Source organism: Macrotis lagotis, chromosome 1 (genome assembly GCF_037893015.1).
Source record: "Macrotis lagotis isolate mMagLag1 chromosome 1, bilby.v1.9.chrom.fasta, whole genome shotgun sequence".
NCBI lineage: Eukaryota > Metazoa > Chordata > Mammalia > Peramelemorphia > Peramelidae > Macrotis > Macrotis lagotis.
This window is the reverse complement of record NC_133658.1, coordinates 929,414,716-929,432,471: the sequence shown is the minus strand read 5'-3', so window position 1 is coordinate 929,432,471 and position 17,756 is coordinate 929,414,716. Positions and strand designations below refer to the sequence as shown.

Genomic DNA, 17,756 nt, shown 5'->3' with positions numbered 1-17,756 from the left:
CACCTGGCCTCAGAGGCCCCCCCAGAGTCAAATACCCCTCAGAGGAACTTTCCACAGTCATAGTCTTCATTTTAGAGAAAGGAGGGAGCCCTGGAGGAAGTAAGTGCCCGGAAGGGCTGGAGAGCCCAAGACTCCCGGGGCCCTTCCGGAGCTGGAACCTGATGGGGAGGGAGGAGCATGTGAGGGGCCCCTCCCTCACCAAAACAAACCTGAACCCCCTTTTAACCTTTACCAGATCCGGCTGGATGTTTGGCCAAAGCAGAGTGGGAGGCTTCAGGACACCACTGGTCTCTGCTCAGACTCTCTCCATGAGGACAAGGGGGTTGGAGGAATAGAGGGAGACCAGAGGAGGGGGTGCGAAGGATGCAGAGGCCTGGTGGGGAGACACAGGAGCCTAGCAAGGGGGTGCTGCCTAGCCAGGGACCAGGGCGGATTCAGAGAGACCCCGAGAGAGAGGGAAAGAGAGATAGGAGAGGGAGAGAGAGAGACTGGGACAGGAAGAGGGAGAGACAGAGGAGATAGAGGAGAAACAGAGATAAAGAGAAGGGAGAGACAGAGAGAGACAGAGACAGAGAGAGACAGAGAAAGAGAGAGAGAGAGACAAGAAAGAGGGAGAAAGGGAGAGAGGAGAGGGAGAGAGACTGGGACAGGAAGAGGTAGAGACAGAGGAGATAGAGGAGAAACAAAGATAAAAGAGAAGGGTGAGAGAGAGAGAGAGAGAGAGAGAGAGAGAGAGAGACAAGAAAGAGGGAGAAAGGGAGAGAGGAGAGGGAAGAGGGAGAGATCTAGAACAGGGAGGAGCAAAGAGATACTGAGATGAGAGAAGCAGACATGGACAGGGAGATTTCCAGAACAGAGACAAACTGCTGGGGAGCCACCAGAGAAAGCCAGAGACTCAGAGACAGATATCATGGATGAGACGGATCCATTGAAGACAAGGAAACAGAAACCCTTATAGAGCCAGAAGCACTGGAGGAGCTAGGTGGAGGGGGGTAGAACACTGGACCTGCTTTCAGGGATCCCTGAGTTTAAATTTAGCCTCAGACTCTTCCTAGTTTTATGACCCTGGGCAACTTCACCCTGTTTGCCTCAGTTTGCCTCATCTGTAAAATGAGCTGATGAGGGAATGGTCAACCAGAATGTAGAGCAATAAGAAGTTGGGGGGGGGAAGTGTCCCGAGCCCCAAACCTCCCCCATTTGATGCATGGTCCCAGGTGAGTGTTGGGGGTGGGGCACTGTCATGGCTTTTGCTTGGGTTGGTCCAGGGTTGGTCATTTCCAAAAGGAATAGCCCAGGCTCAAGTGTGTTCATCTTTTATTTGCAGAATTCATTACTTGGTAGGGTGAGATATGACACCGAAGTCCCTGTGGGAAGGGGCAGGGAGATGGGTTGCTGGGGGCCTCTTGGTAGGAAACAAACTATGCCTTGGAGGTCTGAGGCCCCGGGTTCGAGAGTCTCAACTCATTGTGTAACTGTGCCCCCAGTTCTCTACAAAGGATTCTGAAGGCAGCCTCCTCCAAGCCCCAATGATTTGTAAGGGGGCATAGGGGGCCCTGAGAGAGAATAGTCTTGGAGCCAACCAAGGAGGATGGTGGAAAGCCACCCTAGGGAAAGCTCTCCTGGGCAGGGGGCCCGGAGCCTCCAACAGAACAGTCAACCTCACAAAGGTCCCGCCTGCAGGGTCCAGGGAAGGGTGCTCACTACCTTCACATTGGAACCCCCAAATGCCTTTCAGATTACATCTGGTCCAGTGACCTGAGGGAGAAACTGAGGCCCAGAGAGGAGCAATACCCCCAAGCTTACACAATGAGTCAGGACCAGCACCAAAATGTCACCAAAGGCTCAGGGGGAGCGGAGGCATGGCCAAGGTTGCCCAGCTACCTTAAGATGATGGAAGTCAAGGGCCATTGATGGAACTGAAACTTGAATCCAGAGCCTGGGACCCTTAGTCTTTCACTTCTCCCCTCTACTCCATAACCAGATGGCTCCCTCTAGTTCAAAATCTATGTCCAAGCCCTTGGCAGCCCCTTGGCTGTGCTGAGAACTGGGGGAGGGGAAGAATGGGAAGGAGGGGGGGCTCCCCGGACAGGATGGGGCAAGCCCCAGAATGGCTCCTCACCTGGATCCCCTCAGGCAGAAAGGAGTCTGGACCACTGGGTCTTTCAGAATTAGGAGGATTGAGGTCCAACCACCCCAAAATCACAGAGCATGTGAAGTCTGGCCCACCCGCCCCTGGACAGAGGGCTGGAAAATGGGCTCCAGGATCTCTGGGCTAGGGCTTCGGAGGTTGGTGGGCCACCTCAATCGTTCCCACTCCCTCCTCAGAAGTCAGAGGAGGAGAGCCCAGCTAAGCCAAGGCCTGGGGTGCCAGGGATACCTGGGGGCTGAAGCCACCCCCCCATGGGGCTCCCTGAGCCCCGGCGCTCAGCTCAGCAGCGGATCATCTGGAAGGCACCTGCTAGCTCAGGGTGACAGCAGGGGGATCTCGAGGACGGCCTGGAGGTCCCCCCCACCCGGGGGCCCCGGGGCCCTCACGCCCGCCGGGGGGTCAGCAGGGTGCTGTCAAACTGGTAGGTGAGCTTCCTCTTGACCTTGCGGATCTCCCCAGTCTTGGCATAGTTGCGCAGGGCCCGGGCCAGCTTCTGGTAGGTCATCCGCTTGCGGTTGCCCTTCTGTTGGCCCCAGCGCCGGGCCAGGGCCTCCTTGTGCTTGGAGGAGAACTGGAAGACCCCCGCGCCCGGCTCCACCCACCACACGCACTCCCTCATGTCTCCCCGGGTCAGCAGCCCCAGCAGGAACTGGTAGAGACGCAGCTTCTTCCGGGCACCTGGGTGGGGGTGGGGGGCAGAACAGGCCGGGGGTCAGGCTGGGAGAACGGGAGGGGGGGAACAGGGGGATCAGGCTAGGAGAATGGGGGGTCAGAACAGGAGGGGGAAGGATGAGCACAGGAGAAGGGGCTGGGGGGTCAGGCTGGGAGAGGGGGAGGGTTAGGCCAGGAGAATGGGTGGGGGAGGAGTCACACCAGGAGACCCCCCCCTCCTTTGCATCTTTTGAGGAGACCTGGCCTCCCTCAGCTCTCTCGAAATCAGGCCCCCCAGCCTATGTGCATTCATTAGAGGTGAAGGTGGGATTAATGATGATGCTGGCGCCAGCCTGAAGCACCGAGGATTCCCTCTAATCAGCTCTTTCCAGATTCTGTTTCGTGGGGAGACCTTGGAGCCAAATGGGGGGAAGGCAGAGGTACCAAGAGAATGGGCAGCTCCTGGGAAAGCCGGCCTGAAGGCAAAGCTGGGGGCCCTTCCAGAGCAACTCCTTATTCCTGCTCCACAGATTTCAACTGCTCAAAAAGTAGCCGAAGCTAAATGCTATCTAGAAGCACCTTTGCCCAGCAGCAGCCTGGCCCAAGCGGCAAGGGTCCCCACCCGTGTTCCAGCTTTGCCTCCCACTCTGCCTGGGTCTCTCCTCTCCCTCCCGGCCCCTCACCCTTATCACCTCTAGCCTGAAGGAACCCCAGGGCTCATCATGTCCAACATCTTTGTTTCTTGGGTGAGAAAAGAGACCCGGGAGACCAAGGTCACAGGGCTAGGGCACAGGGGAGCCAACTGGAGGCCCCTCGAGGGGACATTGTATCATCTAAGGAAGCAGGACCAAATGGATGGGGAGACAGGCTGACTTTAGGGGGACACAATAGTAAGGTACAGGATGGAGGGATTAGCTTTATTTTTGGCCCCAGCGGAAGAAGTGAAAGAGAGACCAACTGAGGCTTGGTGACAGGGAGGATTTCCTATCAGAAAACTGTCCTGGGCAGTCTCAAGGGGAGCTCCCCATCTGCAGAGGTCTTCATATCGGGGCCCCTGGAGCCGCAGGCTCCCTCTCCCCCCAGCCACAGCCACAGCCTACCTGCATCGGCTCCTCTCCCTTCCCCTCCAGCTGCCAGCACCTCCTCGGACTCGCTATCAGACACCTCCAGGGCCGGGCCGTCCAATGGGAACTCCTCGTCCTCGGACAAGCCTGGACTGGGGAACTGGGTGAATGGGGCCAGGGGCTGGGGGCAGGGAGGGGGAGGTCAGAGCTTGGTTCTGCTGGCCCCCCTGCCCTCCTCTCCAAGCCTTCTTCCCCTCCCGAGAGGCCCCAGTGTCATTGGGGGGAGACTCAGAGATGTGATTGGCTAAACCCAGGTTCCATGGTTCCCAGGCCCCCCCAACACACACTCACACAACTCCTGTCCCCTCACCTGGCCTCCGAAGTCCTCCTCAGCGTAGGTGCTGAGCCCTGGGCCTGGGGTGGCCTCTACCTGCCCACTGGGGCCATAGCTGACGGGCAGGTAGGAGAAGTGGAGGCTCTGGACCTGGCTTAGTGAGGCTGCTGAGGGGTCAAAGGGCTCATAGGCAGTGGTCAGGTTGGGCGCTGGCTCCGTCCAGCCCCACAGGGAGTCTGGGAAAGGCAGGAGGGAGGTGTCCTGAGGGGGGGGGGCTGGCGGCCCGGCCCCCTGGCACAAAGGAAGAATTGTGGGCAGGGAAGGACAGTTGTCTTTGGCTCCAACATTTGCATGGGGGGGGCAGGTTAGAAGCCTAGAGGAAGGATGGGGGGGGGGGGACGTGGAGCCTAGTAGAGTGAGGAGGCAGGGGCAGTGGGGAAGCCGAGGAGGGGGAGGAAGCGCACTTACCCGCCATGCCTTCGGGGTCCATGTAGCTGGGGTGTTTGCTACTGTCCAGGTCATAGAAGACTCCATCTGAATACTGAGGAGGGGCGGGGGGGGGGGGGTCACTGGGGGGGTCGCTCCTTCCCCTGGACTCCCCACCGGGAGAGAGACAGGCGAGACAAAGAGAAGCCGGCGAGAGAGAGACCGAGTGAGACGGAGAAAGGGGGGGCAGTGAGAGAGAAAGGGCAAGGGGAGAGTTGGAGATAGAAACGGGGGGCAGGGGCGGCTAGGTGACGCAGTGGATAGAGCCCCGGCCCTGGAGTCAGGAGTCCCTGAGTTCAAATCGGCCTCAGACACTTAATGACCTAGCCATGTGGCCTTGGGCAAGTCACTTAACCCCATTGCCTTGCAAAAAAATCAAAAGACTCGGAGAGCAGTGGGAGACAGTTGGAGCGATAGAAAGGAGGGGCAGTGAGAGACAGAGAGGAAGGGGGACAGTCAGAGAGAAACGGGAGGAAGGGTCAGAAACAAAGTGGGGTGGGGAGCGAAGACGCACCAACGACCTCGATAGATTGGGGATCCCGGGGCCACAGTTCGAGGGGCCCCGAGAAGAAGCGCTGGGACAGCCGGGAGGAGACAGAAGGAAGGGGGAGACGGACCGGCCCGACGGAGCTGGGGGGGCTCGGACCCGGGAAACGAAAAATGGGCCTTACCTGGCAAGCGAAGTGTGAATCCTCCAACCTGGGGAGAGAAGAAGCCGGGATGGCGCGGGGTGGCCTCCCCCCCCTCCGAGTCTGCGCCCCCGAACTCGGCTCTTTCCCCCCACTCCCCCCACGGCCTCCCCCTCTCCTCTCTCGTCCCTCTTCCCTACCCCCTGCACCCCCTCTGCACCCCTCCCCCGCCATCTTCTGGCCCGTCAGGTTGCACCCGTTCCTCCCGGCGCCCCTGGATCTCCCCGAATCCCTTCTTCCAGGCCCCTTCCTTTCCATGGCCCCCTGACGCTCACTCCTCTGCACCCCTTCTCTGAAGCCTCTCCTCCCCTGGGTCCCCCTTGCCTGCCGTGTCTTCCGCCCTCAATGACCCCCGGCTCCCCAATCTCTTCAGACTCAAGCCACCAAATAGAACTTCGTGGGCTCCTGGTTGATTTGGGGGGCAATGTGGGGATAGCTGAACCTTGCAGTCGAGGGGTGTGCCTTGCCTCCCCCCCCAGGGTTTAGAACAGGAAGGGGGCAGGGGCGGTTTGGACGGAAATATCCCTGGGGAGATTTGCATGGCCAGAAGCTGAGGTGGGGAAAGTGCTTGCGGGGTGGGGTGGGGGTGGGGGAGAGAAAGTGGAGAGAAAGTGTGGAGGGGACCCATGGGCCAGGAGGAGCCCTAGAGGAGGGGGCCCAGGGGAGAGGGAGCGACCTGGGGAGAGGGCGAGAGGGGGAGGCAGAGACGGAGGACAGAAGGGGAGCAGAGACAGGGAGAGGGGGAGGGGAGAGATGGAGTGGGGAGACAGAGACCGGGAGAAGAGAGAGAAGGGGAGCAGAGAGACTGCAGGGAGCCGGGAGAGAGATGAAGAGAGAAGGGCCAGAAGGGGAGTGAGGGGAGAGACGCGAAGAGAGAAGGGGAGCAGAGATGGGGGGCACCAGAGGGAGGGGAGAGAGATGAAGAGAAGCAGCGACAAATGGAGAGAGGCAGAGGGAGGGAGGAGACCTGTCCTTTGGAGCCTGGGGGTCCTGACTTACTGTGCAGCCTCCAAGGTGAGCATGGTGGGGCAGGGGCCTGGCAATGATGGCACAGCTCTCCCCTGGCACAGCCACTACCTTATAGCCAGGGAGGGGAGGGGCGGGGCCCAGTGACCTCATCGAAAATCCCCTCTGCAGATGGGGGATTGCTCAATGAGTCACGTGATCGGGGAGGGCAGGGGAGAGTGGGGCACCCGGCCCATTGGGTCCTCGGGGTGACAGGTTACCTTGGTGCTGAAGGGGGTGGGGGCATGACTCCTAAATCTCCAGGGGATTCTTAAACTGGGATTTGGGGAGAGGCAGAGACCTGGTTCCCTGGGGGGGGGGGAGGTGCCTGGGTCACGAGGGTTGGGGGCACCACAAGCAGGGCTGTCTTGGGGGCTTTCTGGGTCCCCAACAAATGGGTGGGCCAGCCACATAGAGGTCAGATGATCAGGAGGAAGGGGGCACCATCCAATGTCCTGGCAGAGCCCAAGGGGAGGAGTGCTGAGAGATGACCCAGCCTGTGAAATGGGGGGGGGGGGCAGGCGGGGAGAAAGTGGACTTCAACATCAGAGCTGGCGGGGTGCTTAGGGTTCTGGGGGGCCTGCCAAGGGGCCCTTGTGCACCTCCCCAGGGTCATCCTCAGGTGCCTTCAGAGCTGGAAGGGGTTTCCGTTGGGTGGGCGCGCCCCCTCATCTGGAACCCGAGGGAGGCGGCCTGGACCTGGTCAAGCCTGGCCCCCAAGGGAGCCAAGTTTCTGTGACGCTTCTCATGGTGGAGCGGCGCGTGCCTCCCCGGGATGCTCTGGAGGGTCTCCTTGGCAGACGCTGGAGGACTAGGTTGCCATTTCCTCCTCCAAGTCATTGTGTAGATGAGGAAACTGAGGCAGACCGGGTGAAGGGACCATCCTAGGGGTCACACAGATGGCGTCAGGCTGGATTTGGTCTCGGGAAGGGCCTTCTTGACTCTGAGTCAGGCTCCAGGCTTGCCAAACCCCTCCCCCCCAAGATGAGGGTGGCAGAGGAGGGGAGGTGGGCATCACCACCCCTGCCGGAGGAGCGGGCTCTGCCTTCAACCTCCATGCGTTGTGATTCTGGGTCCCCCAAGCGAGGCATGTGACACCCCAATCTCCCACAGCTGGGCAATGCAGGGAGGCCTCAAGCTGGTGGAGCCACAGAACTTGTCTGCCTTGGTCTCCCAGTCTGTAAAATGGGGGTAACCCCAGTTCTCCCAGGGTTGCCAGATCAAACAAGCTATTGAAGGCCTAATCAAACCCGGAACCCCCCCTAAACTTGATGACTGTTTTGGTGGAGGTCACTTGGTCTAGTGGGGTCCACATACCAGCCCAGAGGCCGTGGTCACCTCTCGACCCCTGCCAGACCCCGCCCCCACCAGATAGGAGAAACTGAGGCCAGAGCACCCAGGGCTACGAGGGCCATAATGGAGGCCAGGGGGCCCCTGTGGGTCAGGTAGTTCTGAGCACCGTCTGCACTAGGCCCCTCAGCACAAGGCCCCCAGGCCCCCATTGTAGCAATAGATCCGTGGAGCCCACCTCCCAAGTGGCCCGCACCTTTGGCTTTGAGCCCCCCAGGGACGGGGAGCCCCTGGCCCACTTCCCACTTTTCCTCCCAAAGAACCACACGAGGGGAACCAAAGGCTCAGAGCTTTATTGATCCCCAAGTCAAAGGGCAGGGGTCCCCGGGGTCACCAGGTGGCCGGGCCCGGGGGCCCAAAGCGTGCCAACAGCTGCTCTTGGTCATCCAGGTCCTTCTGCACCTTCTTTCTCATGTAGAAGATGGGACAGTCTCGGCTGCACGGGCGCAGGGGTGGGGGGAGAGGATGCCGTGAGCCACGGAGCCACGGATCCCCCGCTCTTCTGGGGACCCAAATGTCTGACCCACTCCCCTCCCATTTTCCCCAGCCCATTCTGGGACCCCCCGGGGCTCCCGTCAAGTCTCCCAGCAGCGACCCACTGAACCCCAGAGACCCCAGGCTGGCGTCCCTCCAGGCTCCTTCCCCTCCCCGGCCGGATGCCACGGCCCCGGGGCGGGTAACGGTCCGGCTTCTTCACCTGTTCCCAGGACTTTGGCCTCCCCCTGCCCCTGTCCCTACCCCGCCCGGCCATCTCCACCTGGGAGCCAGGTTGTTTGCTTGGTGGGGCAGCGATAAGGCCAGGGTGGGGCGGGGGAGGTGGCCAGCACGGCACCTGTGCCCAACCCGGGCCTGGCTTTGCCGTGGGAACCGGGCCGGCCCGGCCTTTCCCTAGGGAAAGCCCAGCCCCGCCTGGCCAGGCTGAGGTGGGGGACTGAAGAGCAGGGGGGTAGGGGTGGGGGACAGGCCCGGGGGTCATGGGATCCTGTGATTAGGGAGATTGAGGCTGCCCCACGCACGGTGGGAGCCGAGCCTTCCCTCGAGGTGGGACCCCCCAGGGTCAGAGTGGGAAGACAGGGGCCCGGGAGCCCCCTACCTGGTGCAGAGGACATCCTCGTGTAGACTGCCCTGGCAGCGCTGGCACTGTGTCCAGAGGCGGGAGAAGCGCTCCTCCAGGGCGCTCAGGTGCGCAACCTGAGGACAGAGGGACTGTCAGGCCTGCAGAGCGCCACCGGGGAGCCCCCCTTGAGGGTCCCAGCCCCTGCCACTGCCTTCACCTCTTTCTGGTACAGCTCTGACTCCTGGGGAAGGCAGAATTTGCACACAGCTCCTAGAGAAGCAGGCCCAAGGGGGTGGGGTCAGAGATTGACCCCGGGTGGGCACCCCCCCACCCCACAGGCCAGCCTCTGAAAGTCCCGGGAGAAGAGAACAAGGGAGTGTGTGTGCGGGGGGGAAAACTCCCTTGGGGAAATCCCGGGTGGGGGCCGAGCCCAGCCGGACACACCAGGAGCAGGGGCCCCCCCGCGCCCCCCCACCCCCGGGGCCCTCACCGTGGTGGCTCAGGACGGCCCGGCAGCCGATGCAGCTGCTCCTGCGGGTGGCAAAGGCCAGGAGCCCCCCCACCTTGGCCGTCAGCACCGTCTTGCAGCGTGTGTGGTCCCCACCTGGAGAGAGGAGCAGGGGGCGCCCGGTGGGACCCCAGACCTCGTCCGGTGGGCTCTCCTTCCCCCACCGTCCAGCAGCACGGCCCCGACCTGAGCCTCCACCCCCCAGGCCTGGTCCCAAGTCCTCTGCTTCCTCCTTGGGTCCCCCTTCTCCCCCCAGGCTCTCCCCACCCCGGCACGCCGCCCCCCTTACGCAGCAGCACGGCCTCGGCCCGGCCCTCGCCCAGGATGGGCTCAAAGATCCTCAGCAGGGGCTTGGCCAGCTGCTGCTCCAGGTAGTACTGGGTGTCGATGGGCAGACTGTGCTCCAGAACGAACAGGGGGTCCTGGGGGGGAGGGGAGAGGGGGCTGAGCTCCTTGGGGCCGGGATCCCTGGCCCACCTCCGCGCCCCATCGAGGTGTTTGGGGGTGATGGGTCAGAGGTCACCGGGTCACAGTGGAACGCATGGCCCACGGGGACTGACTTGCCCCCGGCAGCCACCTGGGGGCCCAGGGGAGGAGCCGGCCTGGGGAAAACCCCCGTGCCCCCCCCCCCAACCCAGTCTCCCCGGGCCAGAAAGGGGAAGTGAGAGTGGCCCGGGCCGAGCCCCAGGTGGCCGTGCGTCTCTCGGGGAGCGGGCCGGGGGGACGGACCTCAGACTTCATGTAGGCCGCCACGCCCTTGGCGGCACTGATGATGACGTAGGGCACTCGGTCCCCCAGACTGGGGGCGCTGCCAGGGTCCCGTTTCCTCATCCTGTGGAGACCCAGTCAGGGTCAGCACAGCCGCCAGGCAGCACCCACCCCGGGGCGCAGCCCCCCCTCCCCGAGCTCAGGCCCCCGGGAATGGGGGCGGGGAGTGCCACAGGAAGGGGGGGGGCACCCAGCTGAGCGGGCGAGGTGCTATTTCTGGGTAGCCCTGACCCGGCTTCTCTCTGCCCAGCTGCCACCCCCTCCCCGGGCCTCAGAGCCCCAGCGCCAGGCCCACCCCCTCCCATCCTTGACCTCTCAGCCAGCTCAACGTGGGCCTGCTTCCCTGCGTAGTCGGCGGCTGCCCTCGTCAGCTCCTTGGTGATGACCAGTTGGGAGATGTCGATGCGGTTACACAGGAGATCAGAGATGATGTCCTGGGCGTGTGCCACCGCGCCAGAGGGGTCTCTGGTGGAAGGGGGGGAAGCAAGGCCTCAGCCCTGACTGGCACTGGAAGGGGTGGAGTGACCCTGGAGAGTGACTCCCAGTCTCCCAAAGGAGAACCAGCCTGGCTCTCCTCTCTTCGCTTTACAGAAGAGGAAACTGAGGCACCCCAGGGGGAACTCCTGGCCCGTCCCATCTCCCCCAGACATCCCCTTAACTTCCCCAGCTCTCTTCCCCCAGATCTCCTGCCCCACGGACCCCTCCTGGAACCTGGGGTTGGCCCCCCGGGGCACTAGTCTGTATGGCTCACTGGCACTCATCCCTTCCCGCCCCTGCGGGGGCTGCAGCCATGGCCTGTGGATAGTCTCCCCCCACCGTCACCACAAGAACCTGCCTCAGGAATCAGCACTCTCCCGCTTGGAAGCCTGACATGCTCCGGGCGCCTCTGGGAGAGTCACCCCAGGGCCCTCCCATGGACCCCTCCCTCAGGGTTCTGGGTGACCCTCCCCCAAAGGTCTTCTGTTACTTCTGCGGTTCTTCCTGTTTCCCTGGGCCAGGCTTCCTGGTGCAGAGGCGGGGGAACAGCCTGAGCCCACTCCCCACGTGCCCCACAGCACCCTACATGCCCAATGCCAAGCTCCTTCCTCCCTGGAGTTGGGAGGTGGTCAGGGGAAGCCAGGCCCGGTCCAGGCTGCACTGACCGGTCAATGAGCAGCCGGCGCAGGGAAGATGTGACTAGGTTGGCCACCAGGGGGCAGTTGTCCCGGCGGACCGCCTCCAGCCCCTTACAGTCCATCTTGTCGTGGGCATCTGGCCGCGAGGAGAAGAGCAGGCCCGCGTAGCGCTTCTTGCTGATTAGTAGGTACGGGAAATAGACCTGGGGGTGAGGAGGGAGACCTCGGGGTGAGACCCCCCCCATCAGCCCAGGGAAGGGCCCCCCCCATCCCGCCACCTACCTTCTCGAACTCCAAACGGATGGGAGAAATGAAGTGACTGGACACCCAGTCCGCGGCCTCTCGCCCCAGCGTCATGGCCTCGGCCACCGAGGAGACTCCAAAACGGCACATTACCGAGTCCGTGTCCCCGTACACCACCTGCAAGGAGGCCAGCGGGCCAGTATGGAGACAGAGCCCGGCTCAGGGAGGGCCCCGCCGGCCCCCAGGCCACCTCTCACCTTGGCATCAGCACCATACCCATTCTCCACAGTGTACTTGGACTCCACCAGCTGCTTGGTCTTCTCGATCATTTGGCGTCCAAACCCAGTGACGCTCTGGGGGAGGGAGAGGAAAGCATGACGTCCTATTGGCCACGGAACAATCTGAGGCCTTTATTCCCAAGGAAAGGAAGGGGGTGGGGGAGCCAAGATGACGGCCCGAAGACAGGGCCCCGCTGGGCAGAATCTCCCTGGTAATCTCTGGCTGGGCACAGCCCCCGTCCCTCTTTCTCCTTTTTCATGCCCCAGCTGTTGCAGCTGCCCTTTTCCACCAAAGCCCAGGCCACCCCAAAGCCTGAGCTGTTATCATGTGCTTGGATCCCCATTGGATGGGTGATGGCCAAGAGGGCCCCCTCACCCTCTCCCAGGAGCTGGGGGGGTGGGAAACTGAAGATGCCAGTCTACGTCCTGGCAGGGCTGGGGTCACTGAAAGGCCTTTCCTTTTGCCTCAGCATCTCCTGGGCCCAGGAGCAGGCACCTGATGGCACAGGTCTGTGACCTCCTTTGGCCTGGCGGCACAATTTCTGAAGGTGTTCTGGCTCTGGGGTCCCTGTGGCTCAGCTGAGCCTTGAAGGGCCAGGGATGTTCCCCAAAGAAAGAGGAGGTGGCTGGGGGTGCCCAGTCGGGGTTTCTCTGGGAGAGGGGGCCTCACCCCCAGCTCACCTGAGAAATCTCCACACAGGGCAGCTTCCCGACTTGGGCTCCAGTGAAGCCGTAGACAGAGTTGGCACTGATCTTCAGCGCCAGCTGCCGCCCGTCCAGGACTTGCCGCCTCAGGGGGTCCGTCTCTTTGGCCAGTTCCGCCTTGGCCCTGGAAGAGATGGGAGGTCAGAGAGGCCCTGAGCTGGGCTGTTGAGGGGCTGGGGGGGAGAGAGCAGAGAGGGGCCAGAAGGGCTGGTGCCCACCTCTTGCGGGCAGAGAGTAGGTTCTCCAGGATCTGGGGCAGAAGACCCTTCCTCACAGAGGCCTTCACAAACTCATTCCCCGTCGGGGTCTTTATGAACTCGTCTGAAGTCAGGCTGTGGGAGGTGGGGGGGGGGGTTGCCCATCAGGAGGAGGCCCTGGCCTGGGCCCAGGCCCCCCCTTGGCCAGCAAACCCCAAGGGCAGCTCCCCTACCCCAGCTTCTGGGCTGCCCCTGGCCTGAGCAGCGTGGTGTAACACAGGTTGTGAGCCATCATGATGGAGGGATACAGGGAGGAGAAATCCAGGGTTGCGATGGGGACATCATAGTACCTGGCCGGAGAGAAGGGAGCAGAGGGGACTGATGTCACAATTGCCTGAGGCCTCCTGGGCCCCAGTCGAGCTTTCCCATACCCCCTGCCCTGGCTCACCCTTTCAGGGGTTCGATCACCGTGGCTCCTGTGAAGTCCTCACCCCCCTCGGTCTTGACCACAGGCATCACCAGGCCCTCCCGCACTGCCTGGGGGAGGAGGGAAGGGTGGGGGGGGGCGGCAGGTAAAGAGTTAGGGAGTAGAAGGGGGCAGGGACTGGGAGGAGCCAGGAGTCAGGGAAGAGAGAAAGAGAGAGAGAGAGAGAGAGAGAAGAGCTGAGGAAAAACGCCCCGGGGAGGGCTGGAACTCTCTACGCCACCCTGAGGCAGGCCAGGGGAGACCAGATCTGCCCCGCATTGGCACAGCACCTAGGAAAGGCCTCTGTGGCCTCACTGAGCAGCACAGCTGCAAGAAAAGGGGAGAGAACAGGCAGATCGGAAGCAGCGACACCAACAGGGACAAAAGCAGAGGAGGGCAGGTGGTGGTGGTGGGGGGGGAATCCTTGGTTCCAAGATGGGCAGGCCAGAATCCTCCAGATCTGGGATCTTTAGTCTGGAAAGACGTGGAGGCCAACACCCACATGGAAGCTGGAACCCAGGGCAGGGAGGAACAGAACCTGGAGAAGGGGGACGAACTGAGGAAAGGAGGGCAAAACGTGGAGGCTGGAACCCAGGGCGAGGGGGACAAACCCGGAAGCTGGACTCCTAGCATCAGGAATGTGAAACTGAGGCTGTGATCTTGGGATAAAGGATGGAATGTAGAGGTGGGGACACCTGAGGGTAGGGAAGGGAAAGACCGAAAGGAAAAGGGTCCTGACTCCTAGAAGGAAAAATTGGGGCCCAGCCCTCCCTCCTGGCCCCTAGCCTGGGCTGACCTGGCGCAGGAGCTGGGACACGACCTTGACCTGCTGACCCCGGGTGAGCAGGTAGCCGAGGGGGACACCGGTGACCCGGGCCATCTCCACGGCATTGACCAGGACCATGAGGCGCTCCAGGAGCCGCAGGGGCAGAAAGGCGTCCTTCAGGCAGTAGACGGCCAGACGGCGGCGAGACTGGTCATTCCCATTCTGGGAAGACGACGGAGAGATCAGCGGGGGCCAGCGGCAGGGAGGAAGAGGAGGGCAGGGGATGGGGAGGCCGGGCTCACCTGCAGGTCGGTGATGATGCTGTGCTGCACGTCCTCCTTCTGCTCCCCCAGGAAATGGAAGCTGACTGCATTGAGCGTGTAAGATCGCAGCTTGTACTCGCGAAGCAAGACCTAACAAAGGGCGACGAGAGGATTTTGGCACCAGGCCGGGCATGCCGGGAGCCTCCCTGGGCCCCCCCCTACCTGCAGCATGTCCATCTGCACCCGGCCCGTCATGCTGACTATCTTGCTGTCTCGCCGGCCGGTCTGCTTGGACTGGAAGGAAGAATCGCGGATCTGGGAGCGTAAGCCAGAGATGCGGCCCAGGAAGGGGAAGGACGAGACCTGAGGACAAGGGTAGAGCTGTGCAAAGGCCTAAGTGGAGGGAAGGAGGGTGGCGGGGGAGAAAGTTGATCCAGAAACACGCAGTATGGGCCAGGTCAACCCACAGGAGGAAGAAGGAGACATTCGTAACCCAGAACCAGAGACGCACAGCAGCGGAGTAGGGGTGGGGTGGGGGCAGAAGGGTGACTGAGCTTCCAACCCTCCAAGGCCCAGCCACTAGGGCTCACCTTGAGGGTCTGGGCCCTGGAGATGAGATACGGGAGGTCAAAGTTCTGGATGTTGTAGCCGGTGATGACGTCGGGGTCCATGGTGCGAACAAAGGAGGCCCAGGCCTGTGGGACCCAGGCAAAGGGCTCACCCTGGAGGCTTTGGGCTGGCCCCACGCCCACAGAACTACCATGACCTTGTACCACCTGGTGAATACCCAACCCAGGACACAGAATGAATCAGTCTGATCAGAGGGAGAGATCATAAGGTCTAATGGGTCACCTGGAGAAGTTCCTCTTCACGGTCAAAGCTGAGGACGCGCGCGCCCAGAATGGGGGCACAGGGGCGCAGGGTGAGGGCAAGGCGCAAGAAGGGCTCTGGCTCCCCCCAGCGCAAGCCCACAGAACAGATCTGGATCACAGGATCCCGCTCTGGCTCGGGGAAGATGCCTGTGGGGCAGCAAGGTCTCGTGAGCCTGAAAGGGCCTGGGAAAGTCACCGATAACAGCAGAGTAGACCTTGGTGGCAGCCGAGCACAACCGGCCCAGTGTTGCCATTAAGCACGTGAAGAAAATGGGATGTGAAGCCAGGCCTGGTGATCTCCTGGGGTAGCGCCAGCATCCCGCAGCCCCCCCCCCCCAGGGCATCAGAAGGTCCAGACCTTTCCTGCCGGCACACTCAATGTCAAAACTCAGCACCCGAAGGGGTGCGATCTGCTGCCACGGCCCCTCCGGGGGGTGGCTGATCACATCTGCCCACAGCACATCTGCTTCCAGTTGACACAGTGTGGCCTGGGGAGGAAGCGGCGCTCAGAGGGAGCCAGGCACCCCCATAGCCCCAAGCCCCCACCCCACAGCCTGGGCCCAATGGCCTCACCTTCCCCGCTGTCCTCAGCTGGTACTTTTCCGCTGGGAGCTCAATCCAATTGCATCCCACTATGTCAGCATCCACCATGAACCTGGGGGGAGACAGGTGGCTGACGGTCAAGGGTCGGAGGTCAGGCTCCAAGGAGGCTGATTGGGGCCTCGCTTCCTGTCTCCTGAGGGCCTCCGCTCCTTCCTTCAGCACAGGGTCTCGGTGATCCTTTCCGGCCAAAGAGCACGGTTGGCCATCAGCCACCCCACCCCCCATGGATGGTGACCACAAGCCCCTTGTGGAAGGTCCCCGGGCCTTGCGGGAGGGCAGAGTGGAGAAAAGGGACGAGGAAGGGGCTCACCAAACACTTGCCGGAAGGGAGAGAGATCCCAGTGGCCAGAGCAGAGGGAGAAACACCCCACCCTCCCTGGAGGGACCAAGTAGAGGCCCGGCCGAGTTTGGGGTCTCACCGGATCTCAAAGTCCACGTTGGCCTCGTAGGGTGGGAAGCTGGGGGAGCCGAGACCAGGCAGGCGGATGCCGTTCTCCAGCAGGCGCCGGGCGGGGGCCACGAGGCGAGGCAGCGCCAGGGTGATACGCAGAAAGGGCGAGGGGCCCCGGCCCACGTAGCCGTACATGCCTGGGGCAAGGTGGGCTGGTGAGGGCAGCTCTCCTCTTTCCCTCTCCGCCCCCCACCTGTGGGCACAGACTCACTCTCACGGGTGCAGAGCTCCACCCCCAGGACGGCGGGCCCCTTCAGCTCCTTGCCCCCTCGCTGCTCACGGCTCACAGCAGAATTCAGCTCGCGCTGCAGGTCCCCCAGGTGCTCGGGGCCAAAGCCTGAAAAAAGGTCACAGGCATCGGGGTCACCACAGCTGACGTCTCTGAGCCAAAATGCACTCTTCTACGTTCCCGGGTCACCCGAGGACGGAAGAAGGTCACCCACCGGCGGGTGCCGGGACGTAGAAATAGGGAGCAAAGCCGTGGATGTGGCAGCAAACAGAGACACCGGCCTGTGTGACCCCAAAGGCCCGAAGGATGGGGACCGCATCAGGAGCAGAGCCTGGGGCTGGAGTCGGGGTCCCTGCGAGTGGCGGCAGTAATGGGGAACCTGTAGAGAAAACGCTGGGCTCAGGGAAAGAGACTGGGACCCTGGAGACCACCCATCCACCCCCCAACCCCAACCAGCTCCTTCCGGGCCGCCCCGGAGCCAACTCACCCACATAATGGTCAATCTCCAGCTGCTGAAAGACCAGGGCTTGCGTCTTGGGATCCAGGGCTGGCGGCGCAGGCCGGAGCCAGCGGGCATCCTGGGCGGATGCTGGAAGCTGCCCTGCGAGGACACGTCACCCCCTGAGGCTCCCGCCCAGTCATCCTCCAGAGGGTTTGGGGAGGGTGGGGGGCCCGGGGTCTGGGCCACTCCTGCCCTGCCCGTCTCCGGCCGGGGCTCCCCCTCCCCCCACGTGGCTGAGCCGGTGTGCCCCCTCGTCTCCAGGAGGAGCCCCCCCCAGGTGAGGGGCCCCCGCCGGGTGAGAAGCCCCCCCAGGTGAGGAGTCCCCCCAGGTGAGGGGCCCCCGCCCGGTGAGGAGCTGTGCGCGGAGGCCTGGGGAGCCGCGGGCCGCCCACTGCCCGGGTACAGGGAGCACTGGGGAAGGGGCGGCCCGGGGGGCCACTGCGCCCCGCCGCCCCCACGCCGCCCCCCGCCCCGCCGGGCCCGGCCTCACCCTCGGGCGCGCCCTCGGGCGGCAGCTGCAGCGCCTCCTCCTCCTGCTCCTGCAGCCGGCGCTCGGCCTCCAGCTCCTCCATCAGCGCCAGCTCCTCCTCGAACTGCGAGCGCGGGCCCTCGTCCTCCTCCGCCCCGGCCCCGCCGCCGCCCCGGGGCCGCTTGGGGCCCGGCGCCCCGCCGCTCGCGGCCGCGCGCCGCTTGGGCTCCATGCTGCGGGGCAGGGGGGCGCCTGGGTCCGGGCCCGCGCCCCCCGCGCCGCCGCCCCGCGCCCCCGCCCCGCGCGCCCCCCGGAGCCGCCACCCCGCGCCCCCCGCGCCGCGCCCCCGCGCTCACCCGCTCTCTCCCCGGCCCCTTCCCTCGCTGGCGCGGGCGGACTCGGCTCCGCTCTCCGGGCTCGCGTTTCCCGCCACCGGTGCCGTCGTCCTTTGACCCCTGCGCGCGCAAGCCCCTGGGCGCGGCCATGTTGAGCGTGGCGGGAAGCTGATTGGCCGCCGCCTCGCCCGCACAGGCGCG

General features: G+C 63.4%; 2 protein-coding genes across 3 annotated transcripts; both read right to left on the bottom strand.

The window, feature by feature from the left end:
- Positions 1 to 1,129: 1,129 nt before the first annotated feature.
- Positions 1,130 to 6,492, bottom strand: SPIB (Spi-B transcription factor). Its single transcript, XM_074220127.1, is given in 7 exon segments — positions 1,130 to 2,827; positions 3,901 to 4,045; positions 4,235 to 4,434; positions 4,667 to 4,739; positions 5,356 to 5,383; positions 6,373 to 6,426; positions 6,428 to 6,492. Coding segments are annotated over 7 exon segments (861 nt in total). The 3' UTR covers positions 1,130 to 2,531.
- A 1,510-nt stretch (positions 6,493 to 8,002) lies between these two features.
- POLD1 (DNA polymerase delta 1, catalytic subunit) lies at positions 8,003 to 17,710 on the bottom strand. Of its 2 annotated transcripts, XM_074220125.1 has the most exons (27): positions 17,577 to 17,709; positions 17,242 to 17,453; positions 16,737 to 16,850; positions 16,464 to 16,628; positions 16,232 to 16,357; positions 15,989 to 16,157; positions 15,540 to 15,621; positions 15,325 to 15,454; positions 14,947 to 15,113; positions 14,685 to 14,789; positions 14,317 to 14,457; positions 14,134 to 14,244; positions 13,862 to 14,053; positions 13,048 to 13,136; positions 12,833 to 12,949; positions 12,621 to 12,734; positions 12,379 to 12,526; positions 11,677 to 11,772; positions 11,459 to 11,596; positions 11,204 to 11,379; positions 10,374 to 10,526; positions 10,023 to 10,125; positions 9,583 to 9,715; positions 9,276 to 9,389; positions 9,003 to 9,055; positions 8,822 to 8,919; positions 8,003 to 8,164 (listed from the first exon to the last, which is right to left on the bottom strand). In XM_074220125.1, exons 2-27 carry the CDS (start codon positions 17,450 to 17,452, stop codon positions 8,059 to 8,061), a joined length of 3,351 nt encoding a protein of 1,116 aa, XP_074076226.1. In that variant the 5' UTR covers position 17,453; positions 17,577 to 17,709; the 3' UTR covers positions 8,003 to 8,058. The 2 variants fall into 2 exon arrangements, with proteins under 2 accessions (XP_074076226.1, XP_074076227.1); XM_074220126.1 differs by lacking the exon at positions 9,003 to 9,055 and having other exon boundaries at positions 17,577 to 17,710.
- Between the last annotated feature and the right edge of the window lie 46 nt (positions 17,711 to 17,756).

What these genes read in the sequence shown, in the direction of transcription:
- POLD1 (XM_074220125.1), bottom strand. Translation starts at nt 17,452, where the DNA reads ATGGAGCCCAAGCGGCGCGCGGCCGCGAGCGGCGGGGCGCCGGGCCCC. An exon ending in CCTGTGTGGAGATTTCTCAG is followed by an intron (nt 11,773 to 12,378) that starts GTGAGCTGGGGG and finishes TCCCTCCCCCAG; the next exon opens with AGCGTCACTGGGTTTGGACG. An exon ending in GGCCGTCCTGAGCCACCACG is followed by an intron (nt 9,056 to 9,275) that starts GTGAGGGCCCCG and finishes CTGCTTCTCTAG; the next exon opens with GAGCTGTGTGCAAATTCTGC.